The following is a 22,241-nucleotide window of genomic DNA, read 5'->3' as shown; positions in this document are numbered from 1 at the left end:
ATTTTTAAAGCAGCACATGATTGAAGTTAAGCATATGCTTTAGTGTTTGCAGGATAAGAGCCTAACGTGAGACAAAAAGGTAATCCTAAGGTCCTTTCACAAAATCCTATTAAAGTCAATTTTATTGTTAATGGAACACAGGAAGGGGTGCTTTGGCGAGAACAGTATGTGATAATGTAATGACTGTATCATAGTGCATGTGCACAAAGGGAATGAATTGAGGTTGCAAGCATAATGCCTTTCATTTTTGTAACTACACACAATATATATATATATATATACACACACACACACACACACACACACACAGTACATTTATTTGTATATCTCCATTTACACCTCTACCCTGATATAACGCAACCTGATAACACGAATTCTGATATAAGGCGGTAAAGCAGTGCTCCGTGCTGGGGTGGGGAGGGCTGCGCACTCTGGTGGATCAAAGCAAGTTCGATATAACACGGTTTCACCTATAACACGGTAAGATTTTTTGGCTCCCGAAGACAGCATTATATCAAGGTAGAGATGTACTTATAAGAATATTCTACAAATATTGAAAGCACAACAACCAGATTTTCTCCCTTTCACTCATTTGTTATAGGAATGATTCATGACTTCAGGTATATTAATGACATTATATACTATTCTTTTTCCAATTTCAATATCTGGAAAGAAAGCCATATGTTTTATACCATATTCAATAACAAAGTGAATCTATATTTTATACCGTCAAAAACAAACGAACAAAAAAAACCCAACACACCAGACAAGGGCAAATTTTTGTGCAGGGTTTTTAAAAAGACTTTGCTTCTCCTTGGAATCCCCATGTGCAGCATAAGCACTTTATTCTAGCATTATAAATGTAATTTAACTCTGTAGCACACAAACATTTGCCATAAGAATCCTAACATCAGTAAAGTTCCTTTATGCATAATGAGCACATAATCATTCTAAGTCCAGGCACGTTTCATTTTAGTTCCTTGGGCATATATGTGTCTATTTTTCCAAGCATTTATTGGTTAGCTATCTTGGTAATTAAGTTGTCTGACTGCCATAATTTGCAGCTCTGGCCCTTAGGAGGCACTGATTTTGCTTTCTTTTCCCCCTAGTCTCCACAAAACCTCTTGCCTCTGATTTACAAGCTGGTCCTTTAATAGGTTTCATTGCTACACAACCAGTTTTGGAAGATCCAGCAGTACCTAGTATTTAATAAGCCTCAAAAGTACTTTTTCTGGAGAAGTAATAAATGCAAGATTGAATTGATACAGAAAAAGAAAACCCCAACATTTAGTTATCAAGAGAGCAATATGTTTATATACATAACATAGATTATTCTTTGACACTATTCTCCATCATATCAGTGGTAATGTGATGATGATGATGATGATGAAGATGAAGTGTGTGTCTGATTAAGAATAGTAAATTATCATCAATGTATTTGGTTGTCTAACTTGCCCACCTGCTAGAGATCTACCGTGTGCAATGATCAGGTTGTATGTTGGACAAAATAAAGAGCATGACTGGAAGTCCTTATATGCATTGTTTCACTCCTCAGTCTTTAAGGCCTTTTTGTGATTATTGCATTAATATTTATAATATAAATATCTACTTCTAGCAATTTATGATGTAAATGCCTAAGTGCTAATGCAATAGAAAATCATATACAAACTCTTAGCTACAAATTGATTTTTTTCTTTAATATTAAATCAAAAATTCAGGAAAGTTATTTTTAAACTGAGAAAAAATTACCCTTTTTACAATGTTTTAACTACACACATCTCAATTTTTAAAACCAAAGTCTTTTAATCTGGACTAGTACCTTTGATTATTAAAACTGCCTATAAAGAGATTTTAAAATAATTATTACATTTGGAACAAAGTGGTCATTGGCTATGCATAATCAGGTACTTTTTTACAATGTTTTATTATATTTGGATTGAAATGAATGTAATACAGTAGTACTGGATCCCTGTAAGAGTCAATTTTGATACACAAGCTATTTAATTTGCCATTATATGTCTACTGGGATACAATCGATAATTCTTTTTTAAATATGTAAAATAGGTCTAATTTAGAAACTCAGTGTGCACATGCAAAATTTGAAGGTAAAATCTTTAAGAACAAATCATCTTCAAAAACAAGCGAAGTCCCTTTAATTTCAATTAAGATTTACGTTAATATATAAATAAGCGATGCAAAATTCTTAAACGTGGAAAATGATATGCTGAAACCAGTGTTGCGGCCCCAAATATTGAGAACTCATAAGTCAGGCCCTCCAAACACATGAGATTTTTACAGAATATTTCTTACTGTGCACACACAAAATAAGAAAAATTCCCTGTCAAAGAGAGGTTTCAGAGTAGCAGCCATGTTAGTCTGTATCCGCAAAAAGAACAGGAGTACTAGTGGCACCTTAGAGACTAACAAATTTATTTCAGCATGAGCTTTTGTGAGCTACAGCTCACTTCTTCGGATGCATAGAATGGAACACACAGACAGGAGATATTTATACATACAGAGAGCATGAAAAGGTGGAAGTAGTGTAATGACCCAACCATTCCCAGTCTCTGTTTAGGCCTGAGTTAATTGTGTCTAATTTGCATATTAATTCAAGTTCAGCAAGTCTCTCTTTGGAGTCTGTTTTTGAAGTTTTTTGTTGCAAAATTGCCACCTTCTGTCACTGAGTGGTTAGAGAGGTTGAAGTGTTCTCCCACTGGTTTTTGAATGTTATGATTCCTGATGTCAGATTTGTGTCCATTTATTCTTTTGCGTAGAGACTGTCCGGTTTGGCCAATGTACATGGCAGAGGGGCATTGCTGGCACATGATGGCATATATCACGTTGGTAGATGCACAGGTGAATGAGCCCCTGATGGCGTGGCTGATATGATTAGGTCCTATGATGGTGTCACTTGAATAGATATGTGGACAGAGCTGGCATCGGGCTTTGTTGCAAGGATAGGTTCCTGGGTTAGTGTTTATGTTATATGGTGGAATGGTTGGGTCATTACACTAATTGAATCTATTTCCCTATGTTAAGTTCTCCTCACACCTTCTATGGGTCATCTTAATTATCACTTCAAAAGTTTTTTTCTCCTGCTGATGATAGCTCATCTCAATTGATTGGACTCTTCCAGTTGGTATGGATACTTCCACCTTTTCATGTTCTCTGTATGTATAAATATCTCCTGTCTGTGTGTTCCATTCTATGCATCCGAAGAAGTGAGCTGTAGCTCACGAAAGCTTATGCTGAAATAAATGTGTTAGTCTCTAAGGTGCCACTAGTACTCCTGTTCTTTCTGTCAAAGAGTTTGCAATCTAAAAAACACAGGAGAGACAAAGGGTTTAAGGCTAATAGGAACAGAGGTGTGAAATGATTTGCCCAAGGTCATACTGCAGGTCTGTGGTGGAAGTATACACAGAACCCAGGTCTCCTGAATCCCAGACCAGAGCCACATATTCTTTTCAACACTGCCTTTCCAATTAGCTAATTATTATGTATGTTATCTGACTAGCCCATGAACATCCATGGTTTCATTAAAAGGGTATAGCCAATGGGTAGAAAGAGATGTGGAGCAAAAGAAATTCAGAACTGTGACTGTAGAACCTCAGAAGAACCATCTCAGAAACGGAGGTTCTTCGCAACTCTAAAATGTTCGTAACTCGGAACAAAACATTATGGTTTTTCTTTCAAAAGTTTACAATTGAACATTGACTTGATACAGCGTTGAAACTTTACTATGCAGAAGAAAAATGCTTTTAACCTTATTTTAAATGAAAAGCACAAAAATACAATTTCCTTATTTTGTCAAATCTTTTTTAAAAACTTTTTTATTCTTTTAGTAGCTTATGTTTAACACAATACTGTACTGTATTTGCTTTTGGGGGTGGGGTCTCTGCTGCTGTCTGATTCCATACTTCTGGACCAGTCAGTTCATAACTCTGGCATTCGTAACTCTGAGGGTCTACTGTACTTTATTTTATAAAGTATAGTATGCTCTTCAGTATGTGCATCTCCTGTTGGAATTGTACATATAGAACCTCAGTTCTATGGCACACAGGGTATAATCAGATTAGGTATTGGCTTTATGTAGCAATACTCCATGTATCCCAAAGTGTTTTTGCTTTAATTAGTTGGGTATTAAAGTACAATGATTTGTGCAGACAAATGTTGCAGGCTGTTATGTGTTCAGATATAGTTTATGGGTTGCCTTGGATGGGAGAACTGTGGCTTTCCATGGTACTTTCCCCTGGCTGCTTTGGATTCTGGCTTTTGCTTTCTCTTAAGAGAAAGAGAAATTGGAAGCTAAAAATGCTGACAACTTTGCTTTAATTGCAAAGCTGGCACAGCAGCAGGTGAGCACTAATTAAAGTTGCAGATGACTGGCACTTGAATTTTCAAAACTGGTGTTTAAAATGGCTCAGATGTACGCAATGCATTTTGATCCTCATTGTACAGTTTTGATATGAATCGTTATTCAGTGAATTACAATAATACTGTGATGTTCTGAAGTTAAACTACATGTTGCATGTGAATATAGGTGATCTCACTATGTTAGGTGCATGTTTTACAAGTATGCTAATGATTGATACTGAAACATCGACTGCATGGAAAAGGAGAGACCAATATACTGAACACACAGGTGTATTTTTGGTAGCACTTGACTTTGTGAGAGGATCATTGATCAGCATGTAATCTGGATCATTTTCTGTTTCCTCTCCATCCCCCTTTGGAGAAGTATTCATTTTTGCCTGAATTCTTTCCAGTGGATGACTGAAGTCTAATGGATGACTGTGGAGTCTGTCTTTTGGTAAGACGGTGACCCAAGACATATTATCCACAAAGGAGAAGCAATCAATCAGCTATCTCAAAAAAGGGGTCAGCAGATCTGGAAAAGGCCAGATGTCGATTGGCAGATGGGTTGAAATCTGCAGGAGGTCTGAAGCAAAACTGCCTCATCAAATTTGGCGCAAAGAAGATGACCCAAGCCCTATCATGATGGATTTTTCACAGGACATGTGCTATCAGTGGGTTGAGAGGGAGGGTATGCCTGAGGTGGCCCATCCAGCCACCCTTCAAGCTGCTCTGAAGCAATACAGGGGGAGTTTTCTGTTCCCTTGAGAGGCAAAGAGATCCCTGGATGGTATTCCCCATTAGTTGAAGATCTCATTAAGAACCGAATTGTGAATCTCCTATTTGTGATCTGTCTTCCAAGACTGTCTGCTAGGGAGTTCTGCACACCTGCAAATTGATGTGCATCTTGGCCTTCCAAGGGGTCCAGGTACCTTGTGCAATGTGATTTTTCATATGAGCTTCCCAACCTAATGGGGAGGTGTTGGTGATTATAGTTGCTTCAGGTCTAGGTGTGAGGAATTCCCACCCTCACTTTCTCTAGCTTTTGTCCACCAGGCAAGAGAGCCCAAAACCTTGGTAAGAATTGTTTGCCATTGATGATGTCTTTTTGTGGTGACTAAATGGACCAAAGCCAGGTCTGTAGGTTGAGAGATGGAGTATGGCAAATGTAGCCGAGGAGGGAAAGGCAAGTCCTGACCGCGGTCCAAAGATTGAGGGTAACCTGTTTTATTAGGCTGCTCATGTTGTGCAATCTCTCAGTCGGAAGATAGGCTATTCAAGACCAGAGTTGCTCCTATGAAGTCTATGAACCTTGTGGGACTTTTCATGGTTGACACAGATTCCCAGGGAAGATAGGAGATGAAGTAGGAATGCTGTCGCCTACTCGACTTCCCTGCTGGACCTGCCCATCAGACGCCATTTGTTGAGATACAGAAAGATGGTAAAACTGTTCAGTCTCACCCAGGCTGCCTCTAGTAAAAGGACTTTTGTGAAGAACCTGGGTGCTGTAGCTAGCCTGAATGGAAGGACTATGAATTGGAAGTGGTCCTGCCCAATGGAGGAACCTTCTGTGGGATAGGTGAATGTCTATATGAAAAGTAAGCACTCTTCATGTTGAGGATCATGAACCAAGTGCTGTCTCCCAGAGAGGGGATTGCTGATGCCAATGTGACTGAGCAGAATTTTATATTTTTGCATGAATACATTCAATTGGCTTAGGTTAAGAAATGGTCTTCACCCATTGGATTTCTTAGGGACCAAGAAATACAGGGAATAAAACCCTTTCCCCTGATATTGAGGGGGCACAAGTTCTATGGCCCCTTTCTGAAGAAGAGAATTTACCTCAGTGAAGAATATCCTCATCAGAGCGGTCCAGGATAGGTGCTTGGAATGAGGTTTGTGGTGGGAGGCAAGAAACTCAATTACATAGACATGGTGGATGATGTCTAGTACCCACTTGTCTGTAATTATAGCTGCTCAGCTGAGAGCTAAGTAGGTAAGGGGCCACCAAAGGTTTGGATGGGGGCAGGCAATGAGGCATGGCATCAGTGTTGGTACGCAATCCTTGAGCGTACCAGCAAAAGAGTCCTTTGGATGCTGGGTGGCAGTTGTGGACGTATATATCTGGGTCTTTGAGCCCTTTGCCTTTTACATGGGGATTCATATGGATGTTGATGACAGAATGTCTGAGGAGGAGGTCTGGTCGTATAGGGTTGCTTGTGATATTTCCTCTTTGGGGCCAGGATGTAAATGCCCAGGGAGCAAAAGGTGTTCTAGAGGTGTTTGGGATGTGTAAAGTCTTGATGGTTTTCTCATTAAAGAGGTTAGACTCAAAGGGGAAGGTCCTCAATGGTGTTCTGGACATCCCGGGGGAACCCCAAAGATTTCAACTATGACTCATGTCTCATGAGTGCAGCTGTGGTGATGGCTCTATAGGCACTATCAGCTGTGTCTACTGTTGCTTGAAGTGATGTCTTGGCCACCAGTGTGCCTTCCTCAATAAATAATTGGAACTGAGCCCTTTCTTCCTGGGGAAATCTGTATTTGAAGCCTGCAAATTTGGCATAATTCAGGAATTCAGATTCTGTTACCACCACCTGATAGGTAGCAATTTTGAACTGAACACTACTTGATGAGAATACTTTCCTACTCAAAGTCAAGGTGTTTAGGGACCTGGTCAATTGGGGTAGTCTTAGAATACCGAATCCTGGACCTTTCTGTAACTACTTGAACTACTAAGAAGTTGGGCACTGGATGAGGGAATAAAAACTCTGTACCTTTAGCTGGCATGAAATACGATTTCTCAGCTCTCTTTGGGGAGGTGCACAAAAGGCAGTGATGTACCACACCCATCCAGCGAATTCCAGAATGGCTTAATTTGAAGGGCCAGCCCTCAAAGGTCAGAGGATTGGAGGATGTCTAACAGGCCTTGTTGTGAGTCCTGGACCTCTTCAAGAGCTATCTGGAATTTGGTTGCCACCCTCTGCAATGCCTCCTGATCATCAAGTGGAAAGGGAGATGATGGAGCAACTGCCTCATCCACTGATGATGACAACGTACCTGGCAGAACTGGCGTATCCAGCTCAACCTCCTCTTCTGCAAATTGTGATGGAGCCAGCTAGAACAGCCTGGGAGATGAGGGCTGGTGTGATTCCCACATGGATCCAGGGTACCTGCTGTATGGATCCCTTGGGTCCCAGTAAGAATCGACCAGAGGGGTCCGGTCCCAAAGCATCAGGTACCAGTAGTCCCCTTAGTAGCCATATTTGGAAAAAGGTGTATGGTTCCAATATGTTCATTAATCTCTGACTGGACTTTTTTGCCTTTGGGAGGAAGTCTCACTTGCAGCATCAGATTCACCTGATGAAATGACAGTCTCCTGTTTTACCAGTGGTGCTAACAGTATTGGTGGGAGGAGGTTCCAGGTTGTGGAAGCAGCCTGGGAGGATACTCTTCCCCTCAAGGTAGTTTCCCCAGCCAAAGGGATCTCTCTAAGAAGATCTGGGCCTGATAGCAAGAACGATTGTGGGTAGGACAGAGTGAAGATATCCTTGGAGGAAAAGGGTTCAGTCCTCGTTGGTGTTTGGGGGGCTCCAGAGAAGGGTATTGTGGGATCCAGGTCATCCAAAGGTCTAGTGTCCAGGGGATCCCATATGGAGAATGTCAGAGACATTGGGAGGGGTTCCAGCATTGAACTCCCAGATGGAGCCATTGGGTTGTGCATGGAGATGGAGCTGGTACCGTTGGATTCTTCTTCCTTCATACCTTTCCTTTTTGGACAAATGGTTTACACAGATTTAATTCTTTAGGATCTGTTCATGAGAACTTGTGCAACTTTGACCAAGATGGGGAGGGATCCTCTCTCTTAGAGGCAGATCTGGACAGAAATCTGTCCTTACGCCTATGTTCATGTCCCCATCTCTCATGAGAGGGTCTCTTAGGCTGTGCCTGCTGAGTTTGTAGTTGGAGTTGAGCCAGCCCTGAAGACATCTCATGTGCAGCCTGGCGTACTTGACCACGAAGGTGGTGGCTGCCATAGGGCCAAGGAGCTGTAGGTAAATTCTTGCCTGTATCCTGGGATGAACAGAGAGCATGCGTAGGAGATGTAAGACAGCGAGGAATCTGTTGTGTGAGAGTGAGGCTCTGGTTCAAACTGAGTCCAGCACTGACTGTCCCAGCACCTCAGCCACAGCTCCCACGGAGTGCAGAAGCAGAGACCCAACCTCCCATACCGGGAAGGTCTCCTCAGCACCGATCCCCTTGGCACCAAAAATAGACCTGGTGCCGACAGCGTGCTCTGCCCCAGTGCCGAAAAGAACGTCCGTACCGAGCCTGCTTTCCGCTCAGATAGCGGCAGCGGACCTCCTACAGGACACCTACAAGCAGCCCGCAGCACCAGCAAAAGTCAAACAAAAGTCTGTGCACGCCTCTGAGCACAGATCGCGTGCAGCAGAATCACAGCCCAGGGAGCAGCAACAACAGTTCCTCAGTCAGGATGACCTCTCAGTGGCACCTGAGCCTAACTCTCCACTCCTGGACACACAGTGCTCACTCTTTGACCAGCCGCTCTCCCCACCTGACCTGGCTACCTTTACTGACAGCGAGTCTGATATGCAGCAGCAAGCGGAGTTCTCCCCACCTGCCTCTTCTCCTCCACCGGAACCTTTTGCACCTCAGGTCATGGCTCACAACCAGCAGCCTCAGTTTCCCTACTTCGCCCCCCTATGGGCAGCACCTAACTTTTCTTATCTGATGCCTTGGCCTCAGTGGTACCCTTGGCCAGCTCCTAGTGCCACTCGCCCTCATGCTTCTTCCACCGGACCACAAGCTCCTTGTGTGCCTCGATCTCCAGCTCCGTCTACTTCTAGAGCGCCTGAACCCCCTCTGAAGAAGTGGGCTATGGGCCATCCACTGATTCAACAACACCTAACTCTCCATCAGCTCCAGATGGAGCCCTCATGCCTCTGCCTCCACAGAACGTGGATTACTTTAAACAATTCCAGGAACTTTTCAAGAGGGTGGCACTCAGCCAAGACATCCTATTAGAGGTGGTCCAGGAGACACAACACAGACTCCTCAAAATCCTCCAACCCTCTGCGCCCTCAAAGATCACGCTTCCCATCCAGAAGCGCTGTCAGCTGTGAGGGTAAGGATCTCGCAGGAGTCCCTTTACCCTTATGAAAGTCTCTGCGTGGAGACAGTTGGGCTTCCTGCCTCTTTGCCTGAGAGGGTGAAGCCATGCTCCCAATTGGTTCGGACCTGGCTTGGGAGCGTGAGGGAGAGGGTTTGCCATTGCCTTTCTCTAGAGGCGGCTGCAGGGATTCCTTAATGAGAAGCATTTTCAGCCACAGGTCCCTGTCATGACGAGCCCTGGTTTTGAGGCTCGTGCAATGGACACACTTGGCAGCGACGTGTGTCTTGCCGAGGCACTTCACGCAATGTGAGTGTCCATCGGACCTTGGCATAGAGTCCTGACAGGAAGCACATTTCTTGAATCCTGAAGCCTCTGGGATTATTGCGCTAGGAATGCCAGAGGAAAGTGTCTCAGCAGGAGACAAACTTGAAGAAAAAAAGGTGGGGTTTTTTTTTAAACTAAGTAACTATTCTAAAGGAAGGGAAACAAGTGGGATGTTACTAACTAACTATTTCTATGTTCTTTGTAATTGTTTCCTTCAGAAACCAGGTAAGAGGATCAGCACTGCCCCACATCCCATCTTTAGCCGAGGACAGTTGAGAAGGAACTGAGGATGGCGTGGGACACGCACACTCAGGCAGACTTTAATGAGACTGCAAGACAGCAGTTGAGCGTGTATGTCCTGACCAGGCACTGCTACCAAAGATCTCCAATCAACGGCACCAGGATGCACCGTCACCTGGAGTGGCGCACTCACAGGAACAGCACTCGAAGAAGAACTCTTGCATAGTCCCTCTTCAGAGGGAGAATCTCCCTGGGGCAGGGAGAACTAAACTAACTACAAAACACTAAAAGCATTAAAATATTAAACTATTAAAAAGTATTTACAAATTATATTCACAAGTTCATACTCTAGGAAAAATGATGTGGATACGGAGGACTCGGACTCAGGCCAGGCAGAGGTAAGAAGAAACTGGAGAGGTGTTGGTCCACATTGCCCTTTACACGCTCAGTTTGGAGTACACAGAGAACATCTGTGCACGTGTGGACCAATGAACACTAGTTACTCAAAATTTCTGGACTCAGGTGCATGGTGCACATGCGTACCCACATGTGGCACACACATAGGGACCCTCCTTTGAAAAAGAACTAGCTTTTCTCTGCAGGCCTGCATTGTTGGCTGCCTCCAACCCTTGTTTGTTTGAATTACAGACCACTGACATCATTTTGATCTCTTGGGTGGGGGTGGGGAAGGAAGATCATATTTTCTCTTAATTCCTTTACACTTAACATCAGAATCCTCATGATAGTACTGAGATCGGGGATAATGATTTGCAGCTTAAACTGTGCTTTAGTGATTGATCTGTTTCTACAGAAAAGTCTGTTCTAGAAAACTGGTAACTATTGAGCTGTAAGACACTAATTTATTATGGGTGGCACAGGTAGCAATACCCATAGTTAATGTTGCTTAAAAAATTCAGAATCAAGCATTTAATATTTCAGCCCAAATGGATAAAGTTTGGCAACGTGATAGGCAACCGAAAACATGATCTATAATGGAAAGTGTTGGGCAACCTTAACTATAGGGAGAGCTATAGACTATTCATCAGTTAGAAGTTATCTAATTGTTTCCTGGGTTTACAACACTACCAAGCAGTCCTATTTTTCATAATTTGATAAGGGGGAGAAATCTGCTACAAGTTAGTAAGGCAGAAAGAGAACAGGACTATGCTGATGCCAACAGACTCAAGGTTAGAAATTCTGGTCTCCATTATATAGTGGGAAGGGATAGCTCAGTGGTTTGAGCATTGGTCTGCTAAACCCAGGGTTATGAGTTCAATCCTCAAGGGGGCCACTTAAGGATCTGGAGCCAAATCAGTACTTGATCCTGCTAGTGAAGGCAGGGGGCTGGACTCAATGACCTTTCAGGGTCCCTTCCAGTTATAAATGGAATAGGTATATCTCCATTTATTATTATATCAACAATAATCCAGAATAACTCCACTAGCAGGTATAACTGAGAAAAGAATTGGGACCAAGACATGTAGAGATACTGCCTGTGAACACCAACCATCACCACATGAATTTGCTGGATTTAAAAAAAAATAAAAATAAAAAAGATAAATGTTGGTTTTGGGTAGGTTAAAAAAAGAATCTTGGATAGCTTTTGTGCAGGGTTTGGAAAGGGAAAGATTGATATAGATCATCATGTGATGCAACTAACACAGCTGGGACCTCTCAGTGTAACAGCACTGGAAAATTACCATGTAAGGAAGAAGACAAAGGGAACCTACAATATTCATCATGGTCCCTGCTGAGAACTAGGTAAGATGTAGTTGATATAGTTTAAGGAATTGATTGTAGCTGTCAAGGTAAAATAGAAAATTGGAGACCACCCTGCTTGATGCAGTGATTTAGACTGAAGGTCCCATCCAACACTGCCTGTGATAAATAGCGGACTACAAGTGTAACACGTCAAGAGTCGAAAGGACATGAACATTTTTTGTCCCACCTCATGCTGTAGGATAACACTCATCTGGGGAACATCAAGTCAGATTGGGGAAGAAAAATGGTGGCGCTTAAGAAAATAAAAATATATTTTTTAATTATTTGCTGACAATGAAATGCACTGTTCAAAAAGCATAGAAACACTATGTAAAATGAATGGTTCTCGGGGTAGCGACCATCTGTGTTTGTACAACACTTTAGCACAGTGGGTTCTGATCCGTGTTTAGGGACTCTAGATGCTACCACATGGTGGTGGTGAAGAATTGTTGACAAGAAAAACATTAACACTATGTCTAACTGAAGACCAAAAGCAAAAGAAAACAAGAATACATTACTGCGCTGTAAGCATATTACATAAGGAAACAGAATTGTGGATATTTGCCTCAAAGATACCCTAAAATAGTTTTTAAAAGTTGCTGGATATAATAGGAACAGAATTTGACTTGGAAAACATATAAAATAAACTTTTAAAAAATCCTATATATTATCAGCCCTCTAAGAAAAACACCTTTCATTAACATCTTGTGCCTAAATCATCTGTGAGCTTGTAAACTTGATAATATAGTAGTACACATTCTGGTACATTGGACACAAACTGAAAATATTACATATTAAACTGTGAGTCAGTTGGCATGACTCCACAGATATATGAGCAAATGTACTCTAATGACGTTTGATGCACAGTCATGGACCCTTGAAATTTAATCAAATCCATTATTCCTTTTAAGTGTACATAATTTAATCTATTAGGATGCAAAAATTGTGGTACCTGAAAGGATACAGGAATCTACCAATCTCAGTCCTCTCTCTTTTCAGGAACACTCACAATCTGTGTGAAACTAGGAATTTAGCATGCCAAGTGTCATTAACTGACCAGAGCTTTCTATGCAACATGGGTAAAGCAGATTTGGGCTAATACACCAGCAGACTCACCATAAAGCTGATATTTCCAGCCCTGGGAGCATCACCTCTGTAGAAGGAAGATCTTCTTGTGACACGGAGTCAACACAGAGACTCCAACACCATCGCTCTTCTTAATACTAGCGTTGGGGGCATGATTGGAGAAAGAATAGCTTGTGTAAGTTAGAAGAGCCCATGGGCTATTCTAACATGTCGTATGGGGTGTGGCTCTGCCTATAGCAGTCCTAAGATTGGAGAAATAGAAATGTACTTTATGCCATAGTTGCATCTCCCCCCACAATTTTGTTCTGCGTTTCCCAGCCACAGCCAAGGAGGTAGCCCAATACATTTTCCCAATTTCCAAGCTGAAGAAATGAAGAAGTTTGCCAAGTTTTCAGCATGCCACACTGCTACGAACATGTAGATCCAAAAAAAACCTGATGAATTAATTTCTATAATCAATCAATCATGCATGATGGTGTTGCAAGTGGTCAGACTAGAAAATCACATCGGCCCCCTCTAATAAAAGATAATACCGTGATGAGGGGGAACCTCTTGTTAGCTAACTTAAACAACGAGAAGTCCGGTTGCACCTTAGGGCTTGTCTACACTACCCGCCGGATCGGCTGGCAGTGATGAATCCAGCATGGGTCGATTCATCATATCTAGTCTAGACGTGATAAATCGACCCCTGCTGGATCCATCACTGCCCACCGATCCAGTGGGTAGTATAGACATACCCTTAATTATACAAAAAAAGCCTTTAATCCCAATAAACACAACCCAGCTAGAGACTGAGGACTTGTCTACACAGGGGGTAATGCACTCTACAGAGGTGCGATTTCCAAAGCACATTCACATATTGCATATTAATTGGTTTGTGTAGAGCCTGCTGGTGTGCTTTAATATGGTGCTGTTTATAACTTGTTAAAGTGTACCAAGGAACCTTTAGTGCACACCAGCAGGATCTAAAGGTGCCCTATTGCACTCTAATCTAGTACTGTTTCAAACAGCACTACGTTACAGTGCACCAGCAGGGACTACACAGGCCAATCAATGCACACGTGAGTGTGCTTTGGAAATCACACCCCTGTAGAGTGCATTAGCCCACTGTGTAGCCAAGCCCTCACTGAAAGGATAATGTTTTTACTGTAACACAGTTTAGCTGCAATGTAACTGGAAAAATATTCACAAGTCATGCCAACATACTGACGCAAGTAAGTGCCCAGAATTGCACCAGTGAAATGTATTAGTTCCACAATGAAGCAAAACTATCAGACAGCAAAACAGTAAAAGAAAATCACTGAAGAAGCTAGTTAAATAGTTAACTTTTTCAGTATTCATAATGTAGAATTTAATGTTTACCAATGTTTTGTGCCCCTGTACCAACCTCCTGTTTCGCTTAACTTTTTAAACCAGAAGAATAAGTGAAGGTTAAAGCAAGGAAAACAGGCTTTGGACCAGGCCCTTAAACATTAAAGAACAGTTTTAGTATGTTTCTACTAATTGTCAAAATGAGTAGAATTCTTCCTGGCAGAAAGGCAGAGTGAAAAACTATTTGAGGCCAAAGGACAGACTGATATGAAAAAGGCTACTTAAGTGTTTTTCAAAAAAAATTTCCCTAAACATTCAATAATACAGGATTTAAAATGCCTTTTCTTTTTTATGTAAATAAAATGCTGATCAAATAAATAACAGCTTTAATGTAATATTAATATTTAATATGTAATGTTAATATTTGTCTGTTAAAGCACGTTAGATTAAAAGTAATAGGTATTTATTATTTTTATTAAACACTTAAAATGACTAAAGAATATTGCACATCATAATTTGTTAACACATTCTGAATATAATAAAATGAAAAATCCCAAACCCTTTTTTTCTCTCTTAGCTGTTTCGATTACAATCATTTCCCTCTCTACATAAACCAACTGCAAGAGGTTCTAAATCTACTCTGATTAAAAAGGCAGCCCATCAGCTAGCTGATTTCTCTCTCTCTCTCTTTTTTTTTTTAAACAATGCTGTGCTTTGTAATGGAACATGACTCAGAAACTTACTGTCTCCTAGCAGCTGATCCAGGTTGGCGTCTTCCATCCCACTGTCCCCTCTAAACAAAATGTTAGAAAATGTTTGTGTTTATATTCCTCTTCTCCTTTTCTCTCTCTCACTCTTCTCTCTAAGCCAGGCAAGCTACCCCAAATAACAAGTGAAGACTGATTAATCACCTTAAGTATTGTCTCCTACACAGCTTGAAGGTCAGTCAGGGTAAAAGCAAAGGGTGACAAGACATACAACTCTACACCCCACTGTTTTCAAATAGCCACCTTGTTCACTGAACCAAGCTCAAACCAAGAAAAAGCTCTTTTCAAAATATGCAGTCAGGCTCAAATTGAAGGGGGAGGGGGGAGCCTGGTTGAGAAACAGTTGCTAAACCATCAACTCAGCATCAGGAGCAGTGAAAGAAACCTCATGTGGGGCCCCCAACACCAAGCTTGATGGTGTAATAAAAAAAGTACACATTTTAGTGCAGGTTTTTAAGGATTTCTCTATATTCACATAAGAGTTGGCAAATATGTGATCTGCTTAATCTGTGTGCTTGTTAAAAGCTTCCGCAACAATTCACTGGTTTTATTGTTTGGCTGGTCAAGGAGATGATGACTGACCACATCTTTTTGTTAGCTACTGACATGGATGCTCTGAGCACATTGTAGGGTCTGAGGCCAGCAATATAATAAAGTGCAGCAGCAATCCTGTTCATAAAACTGATCTGCCTCCAAAGTAGTTTCCTACGAGATTTCTAAGTTTTATGCCGCAAAATGATATTAAAGCTGCATTGAAGCTTTCATTTGTTTTTTAAAATATTAAACTGTGGGTGAGCCTAAATCAGTAACTGAATATGGGTGGGATTTTCAAAAGCACTCAGCAAATGTCTAACTCTGGTCCCCTGGAAGCCAATAGTATCCACTGATTTCAGTGAGAACAATGTTAAGCCAACTCTGAGCACTTTTGAAAATCGTAACCTATGCCCTGGCCAACACTACAAACTTATGTCGGTAGAAGTATGTCGTTCAAGGGTGTCTCGTCAACTGAAATCCCAGTTTACACAGTGTTATGTCAACGGGAGGGCTACACCTCTTGGGGATGTGGAGTACCCATGCCAATGGGAGAAAGCTCTCCCGTCAGCATAGGTAATAGCTTCACTTAGTGCTATGGCAGCCAGCCACGCTGCTACAGTGTGGTAAGTGTACACAAGCCCTGCGTTTGCAGCCTTAAAAATGTACGGTTCCCCTCCTTGGAGCTGAATTCTTCTGTACCGCTTTGGGACAACTGGGATTAACCCCCTGAGATTCTGGCTGTGTACCAAATGACCAAGTTTAGAAACCACATTTAAATACATGCTTTAAAATCTATTGTGTTCCAATGGGCTTCCATCCTGGCTATCATGGATTTAGTCAAGCCCATTAGAGTGCCCCCGCAGGGCAAGACCTGCATTTGTGTTTTGTACAGTGCTGTAAAGATTGTCTGTGATTAATTAAAAATAGTTACGTTAATATCTCATTCCTATCTGTCCTCAAGACCCACTATTCAGTGATGCTTTTAGAAGCCAGGGTAAGACAACTTTTTATTAATTATTAGATAGATGATGAGAGAGAGACAGACAGACCCAGAGACAGCTATAGATATAACAACAACTACAATTGATTGTATCCCTCCACGCCCCCACTAATAAATAGCCTGCATCTGAGACAGTGCCAAGATTTGCCTTCCATTAGACAATAAAGTAGTTTACTGACTGATCTATTAGTTTATTTTCTGTCCCACCAGCATGAAGTCCTGTTTGTTACATGCTTTTCTGGGTGTTACAGAGAATCTTCCTTTTTCCTCTTACCATTCAGAGCTTCCTTTTTCCTCTTACACTTGCTTTGCTTGCACAGCAGCTCAGTGCAATGACCATCTGGAGCTGAACATCAGGAATTGTAATCTGGGCTCTGACTTAAGTGCTGTAAATATGGGCATGCTGCCAGGAAGAGACACTCTCTCCTCGGTGAGATAGGCAAAGTAGTGGGGGGGAAAACAAAACAAAATAAAAACACAAATTCCATGTCACCAGGGCCGGCGCAAGGGCCACCTTGCACCCTCCATCCAGCCCTGTGGCAGCTCCCCTCCGCCCTGAGGCACCCCCACGTGGCAGCTCCCCTCCCTGCCCTGAGGTGCCCCCCCCCGCAGCAGCTCCCCCACCCCCCATCTCCCCCCACAGCAGCACCCCATCCCGGGAGTCGTGCAGCATCTCCCCACCCCAGCTCACCTCTGCTCTGCGTCCTCCCCGAGCATGCCACCCCCGCTCTAATTCTCCTCCCAGGCTTGTGGCGCCAAACAGCTGATTGGCACTGTAAACCTGGGAGGCGGGAGAAGTGGAGAAGCGACCGCGCGTTACGGGAGGAACCGCTGTAAAAAAAAGTGGGGGCACCGCTTTTTGGCGCCCCCAAATCTTGGCACCCTAGGCAACCGCCTAGTTCGCCTTAATGGTAGCACCGGCCCTGCACGTCACATCACCACCATTTTTAAGGTTAAATCTAGTATGTGTCGACATGCTTGAAGAGCCAGAAAGAACAATCTGCCACTAAAGGTCCATGGAAACCCAAGTTTCTGAAGCAGTAGCAGCATCTTCAAAATGTGTTCCTCTTCGAATCTGCTCCCCTAATATGTCCAATGATATCATAATTGTATCAGACTATGAAGCAGGAATATTTCCAGAATAGCAAACAATTTAATTTATATAGTGACTCTCTAAGAAGGAGACGAACTAAATGTAAGATGTTAGTGATAAACTATCTATATTTTCTAAATATTATTTGTAGGCATTGGAGCAAGAAACTTTAAGAACATTGAAATAGGCTTTATAGTAAGAGCCCTAGAAGACACCGATGATGAGAGCTACCAACTCTTCAAGAACTTCTGGGACTCATAATGAAGAGACTAGTTTAGTATTCTTAAAGTTTCTTCCTCTGCTTCCTACAGATAATGAACTTATCAATAACATTTCACTTTTCCCCCACATCTTGTCATGGAGGCAGTGGATACTTATTATTTATTATTACTGTCATCATAGAAAAAAGTGGAATCTATCTTGTAAGAGACCGTAACAACAAATATGTATGAAGAGATTTCCCCCCCGCCGTGTCTGGTGGCAAGAAAATAGCAGACCAAAATACCAAGATGTCTTCATTTCTTAGCACTCAGGTAACATCAGCCTGTTGTCAGCTGTAGGTGATAAAGGACTGGCACAGCAATGAGAAAAAATAGCGAGGAACAGATGTGGATATCTGCAAGTGCTCCAGTCTTCTGACAGAGACCCAGCATTAGAGAAAAGTGCAGTTTGAATACACATGGGCAGTATCCAGTGAGACTATAACTGAACTGCAGAGTCTTGTGACTGTTGAATTATAAATAATTTTTCTTCAGAACTAGACATTCTATTATCATAGCACAGATTGTAGGACAATCATAACAGCTTTTTATAACTGCTACGTTTTAATACATTTCAGTACAGTAAAGATGCATGTCTCAAAAAAGAGGGTTACTCTTGCATTTAGTCATGTTGGACTGAATTCATCTGCAGTTAACTCCACTGCATTTCACCAGAGATGAAACATACCTACGGACTGACATACCTGTACACGGATTGCAGGGTTTAATGACTTGTCCTCAATCTCCCAGCCATAATTTGCTTTTGTTCCTTAAACTTATGCTGCTTTATTCTGGTTTTACCTTTTACCTTAAAACAAAACCCAAAAAACCCATAAATGCAGGAAACAAGCCCATTTAATTAATTTGTTCTTTCTCCCCTAAATGACCAAAATATTGAATTATTTTGTTATCTGAGAACGTCAATGCATTGTCACCATCTCTAGACACACCAAATTAGCATATACAAGGAGCTAGCTGACTTCAATTATTTTTTTTAAAGTCAAAGTAGAGTCCAACACCACTCACAAAAGTATTTACCTGCCTCTTATAGCCTTCTTTTTTTAAATCACAGTTCAAATTCTGCCCTCACATATGTACTTGCCTAAGAGATTTAGATTTAAAGAATTTACCTCCATATCTTGCTCGCCTCACTTCATATGTGAGAACTTGCTACTGACTTCCATGCTGAAATTCTCTGAAAGCAGTTTACAGGTTAACACGTGAAGTATAGTTAATTCATTGACTGTGCAGAGAAATGGAACATCCACCTCAATGCAGTAGCTGTCCATACAAGCATTGCACATTACAACCTATTTTATTGGAAGAAAGAATAATTGCGGCCAAGACCCCACATTTATCTTGTATTTTTTAACTTCCACCATAGTCAGCGATACATCTCCATGACACTGCACTGTGGTGTCCACACTTGGAAAAGACCCAAATTGTAGTGTGGCATTTTAACCCATGATGATCATGTGGTTCATGAAGCTTATATAGATTCTGATGCTTCCCCCCCTCCCCCCCCCACACACAATGTAGATATAGTAAAAATAGTTGTGGATGGTTTCAAATGCTTTTTCAACTACTTTTGGTTAAAAATATTATTACTGAACCTTGAAAGCCAAAGCCAAACACTCCCTTAATCCTTTGTGTTCATGGGTGTCCTCTGAGGTCCTTAAAAAGCTGAAATTCTAACCTTGTGAAAGTAGATCACATGCCTGCGTAGTAGCTATTTACTAAATACTTCCACCACCTCTTAAAAAAAAAATCTAGTCACTCGCTAGTCACTGGATGAGCCTCATCCACTTCCAGGCTTTGATTTTAATGGAAGAACACTAACAGTTTCTAATAGAATACAACTTAAAATGTCATGCATGCAACACTGCAGATACTGCTCAGCTAATACTGAAACTGTCTGGTTATATTGGAAGGAGGACAGGAGACACTGGATGTGGTTTAATTAGGCCACAACTTCATTATTAACTATCTGTTGTGAAGGCCAAAATCATAACTGGATTCAAAAAAGAATTTGATTAGTTCAATGGATAGTAACTAAGAGGGTCAGATGCAACCCCATGCTCCTGGTGTCCCTTAACCTCTGACTGCCAGAAGCTGGGACTGGATGACAGAGGCTGGATCACTCAAAATTGCCCTGTTCTGTTCATTTCCTCTGAAGTGTCTCACATTGGCTGCCCTCAAAGACAGGATACTGGGCTAGATGGACCATTGATCTGACCCAGCATGGTCGTTCTTATAAGTGTGCACATTTCCTTTTGTAATTCTTTTACTGTCTGCGGAAATATTGTACATCTTTTACTGTCTAAAAAAATACAGCAATTTCAATTCACTTCAGATATATTTCCAGTACTTTTTCATTCTCTTATTATATACAGATTAAAAAACAGTTCCGTCATCCTGTTCCTGAAAGTACCCTGGACAGTGACAAAGTTACATTGACTGTTCTATTCAGGTTCTTATACCAAACCCTTTTCCATAGACGCAAGACAGATGTATGTTGGGGGAAAGGAAGTGTTATCCCCATTTTGCAGATGAGGAACTGACACAGAGTGTAAATGATTTGTCCATGGTCTCATGATTGTCTACATGGGCTTTTTTCATTCTAGTAAAAATCTTGTCTACTTCCATGTACCTCTTGAACACTACTCAGTTCGTCTCATGAATACACTTCACTTTATAACCTCTCAGCTTTGATTGGTCACAATGCAAATACTAAAGGCAGCAGACTCTTTTGTTTTATAGAGCCATACCTTACATACCCATGTCCCAGGCCATTATTCAAAATTTATACACAGACACCTCACAACTTGGCTAGAGAAAACACAGATCTGGTAAATATTTACAGGCTTCCTTGCAGCATGCAAAAATAGAGATTACTCCAAATCTGTTTTTTCTTGCGTCATTTTACACAGCCTTCGTTTTCACAGCCTCAGTTTGCTTCCCAATAAAGAATTTTGATCACCATACATAAATTGACAGAAACCCGGAAGCCAGTATGATTGACATTTCCTAAGAGTAAGTGATACATGATTTCTTTTACACTCAGATCTCTCTTGCTGTTATTAACTATCACAAAACCCTTCAGATTGTCATATACTCATTACTCATATACTCATTACAACCCTCACCAAAATCCTCTCGTGCTTACATATTTCCTTTTGTACAAACTGGTTCTCAAAACACACTGACCTTCCACATTCCACATAATTTGGATTAATTTTATTGCCATGTGTTTTAATTAGAAGTTAAAATCACTCTTTAAAAAAAAAAAACTCACTGGCAAATTGTCTCAGCTTAAACATGCACCCAGTTTCCTCTGATCACCTATCTGTTTTCCTGCAATTCCATGAAGCCCTTATGCCCAAAAGCACTGTTTCTGATTTCATGTCCTTTCATGATATTATGTTAACGTATGCTTCCATTTCCACTTTGGAATTTTGCAACTAACAGATAATACAGAATTATCTGTGACATCAATATTGCAAGAGATTTCATCCGAAGAAGCGTTCAGTGGTGGTGCAGTGGATGAATACAATAGCTTTTCACATCTGAAAATCTGGATTAAATCAAAAATGAAAATGAGGTTGCTGGTCTTGGCCTACTTCCTAGGGGATGTTTGTTCACTTAATGATTCCACCCCTCCCCCCCTCCCCCCAATCTGGTATGACTTGCAGTCTATGATCAGGACTAGATTAGCAGGGTGCTGTAGCTGTGAGGAAAGAAAAACTACCTAGAGCATGGCCTCTAACTGGTGCTATCCATCCCTTATTTTCAGGACCATTGCATTTCCTTTCTAATGAGCCTCATTTAAAAAAATAATAATAATTCCAAGGAATATATCAGAATCATTAATCTGTAGCATTAAAGTTCAGTTTTTACTTGAGCAAGAACCATCTACCTTTAAAATACTTTCACAGCAACCCCAACATGGCGGGCAAGCTTTACTAATGCTAATCAGTATTTAAAATGGTTTCTTCCAAGCAGCATCCATAAAGTTACATGTGCCAGCCAACTAGTATCAATTCAGTTAGGCTATGTTACTGCTAAGCACATTAAATACAAATTATGGTGGAAAAATATTCTTAAAATGCACTATTATTTGTAAAAAGGCATTATTATATTATTAATCATGTTTATCACGGTAGTGCATAGAGTGGGGCCTTGGCACTGCACAAAGAAGTGGGCAGTTCCTGCCCCGAAGAGCTTACAATCTAAATAGACAAGGCACTAATTAGCCAGGAATAAGCCTCCACAATGATGTTTTATACATTCTTTCATCAGTATTATTGCTAGAGGGCAACAGAGGAGAAGAAAACATTTCAATGTCGATCATGTCACAGTTCTACATCCTAACCCCAAA

At 41.3% G+C, this 22,241-nt stretch overlaps 1 protein-coding gene across 6 annotated transcripts in view; it reads right to left on the bottom strand.

Annotated features, from left to right (window-relative positions):
- The window catches only part of MAP7 (microtubule associated protein 7), a 181,578-nt gene that overhangs the window by 105,831 nt on the left and 53,506 nt on the right, over positions 1-22,241 (bottom strand). The window contains exon 1 of one of the 6 annotated variants that reach the window (XM_039532605.1): positions 14,953-14,995. The exons of the other annotated variants lie outside the window; for them this stretch is intronic. Within the exon in view, the coding sequence (XP_039388539.1) occupies positions 14,953-14,989 (37 nt within the window). The 5' untranslated portion in view covers positions 14,990-14,995. Of the gene's footprint in view, positions 1-14,952; positions 14,996-22,241 lie in introns of those variants that run through there. 6 annotated transcript variants of the gene reach the window in all.

The sequence above is a fragment of the Mauremys reevesii genome, linkage group 3 (genome assembly GCF_016161935.1).
Source record: "Mauremys reevesii isolate NIE-2019 linkage group 3, ASM1616193v1, whole genome shotgun sequence".
NCBI lineage: Eukaryota > Metazoa > Chordata > Testudines > Geoemydidae > Mauremys > Mauremys reevesii.
This window is presented reverse-complemented; position numbering and strand designations above follow the sequence as displayed.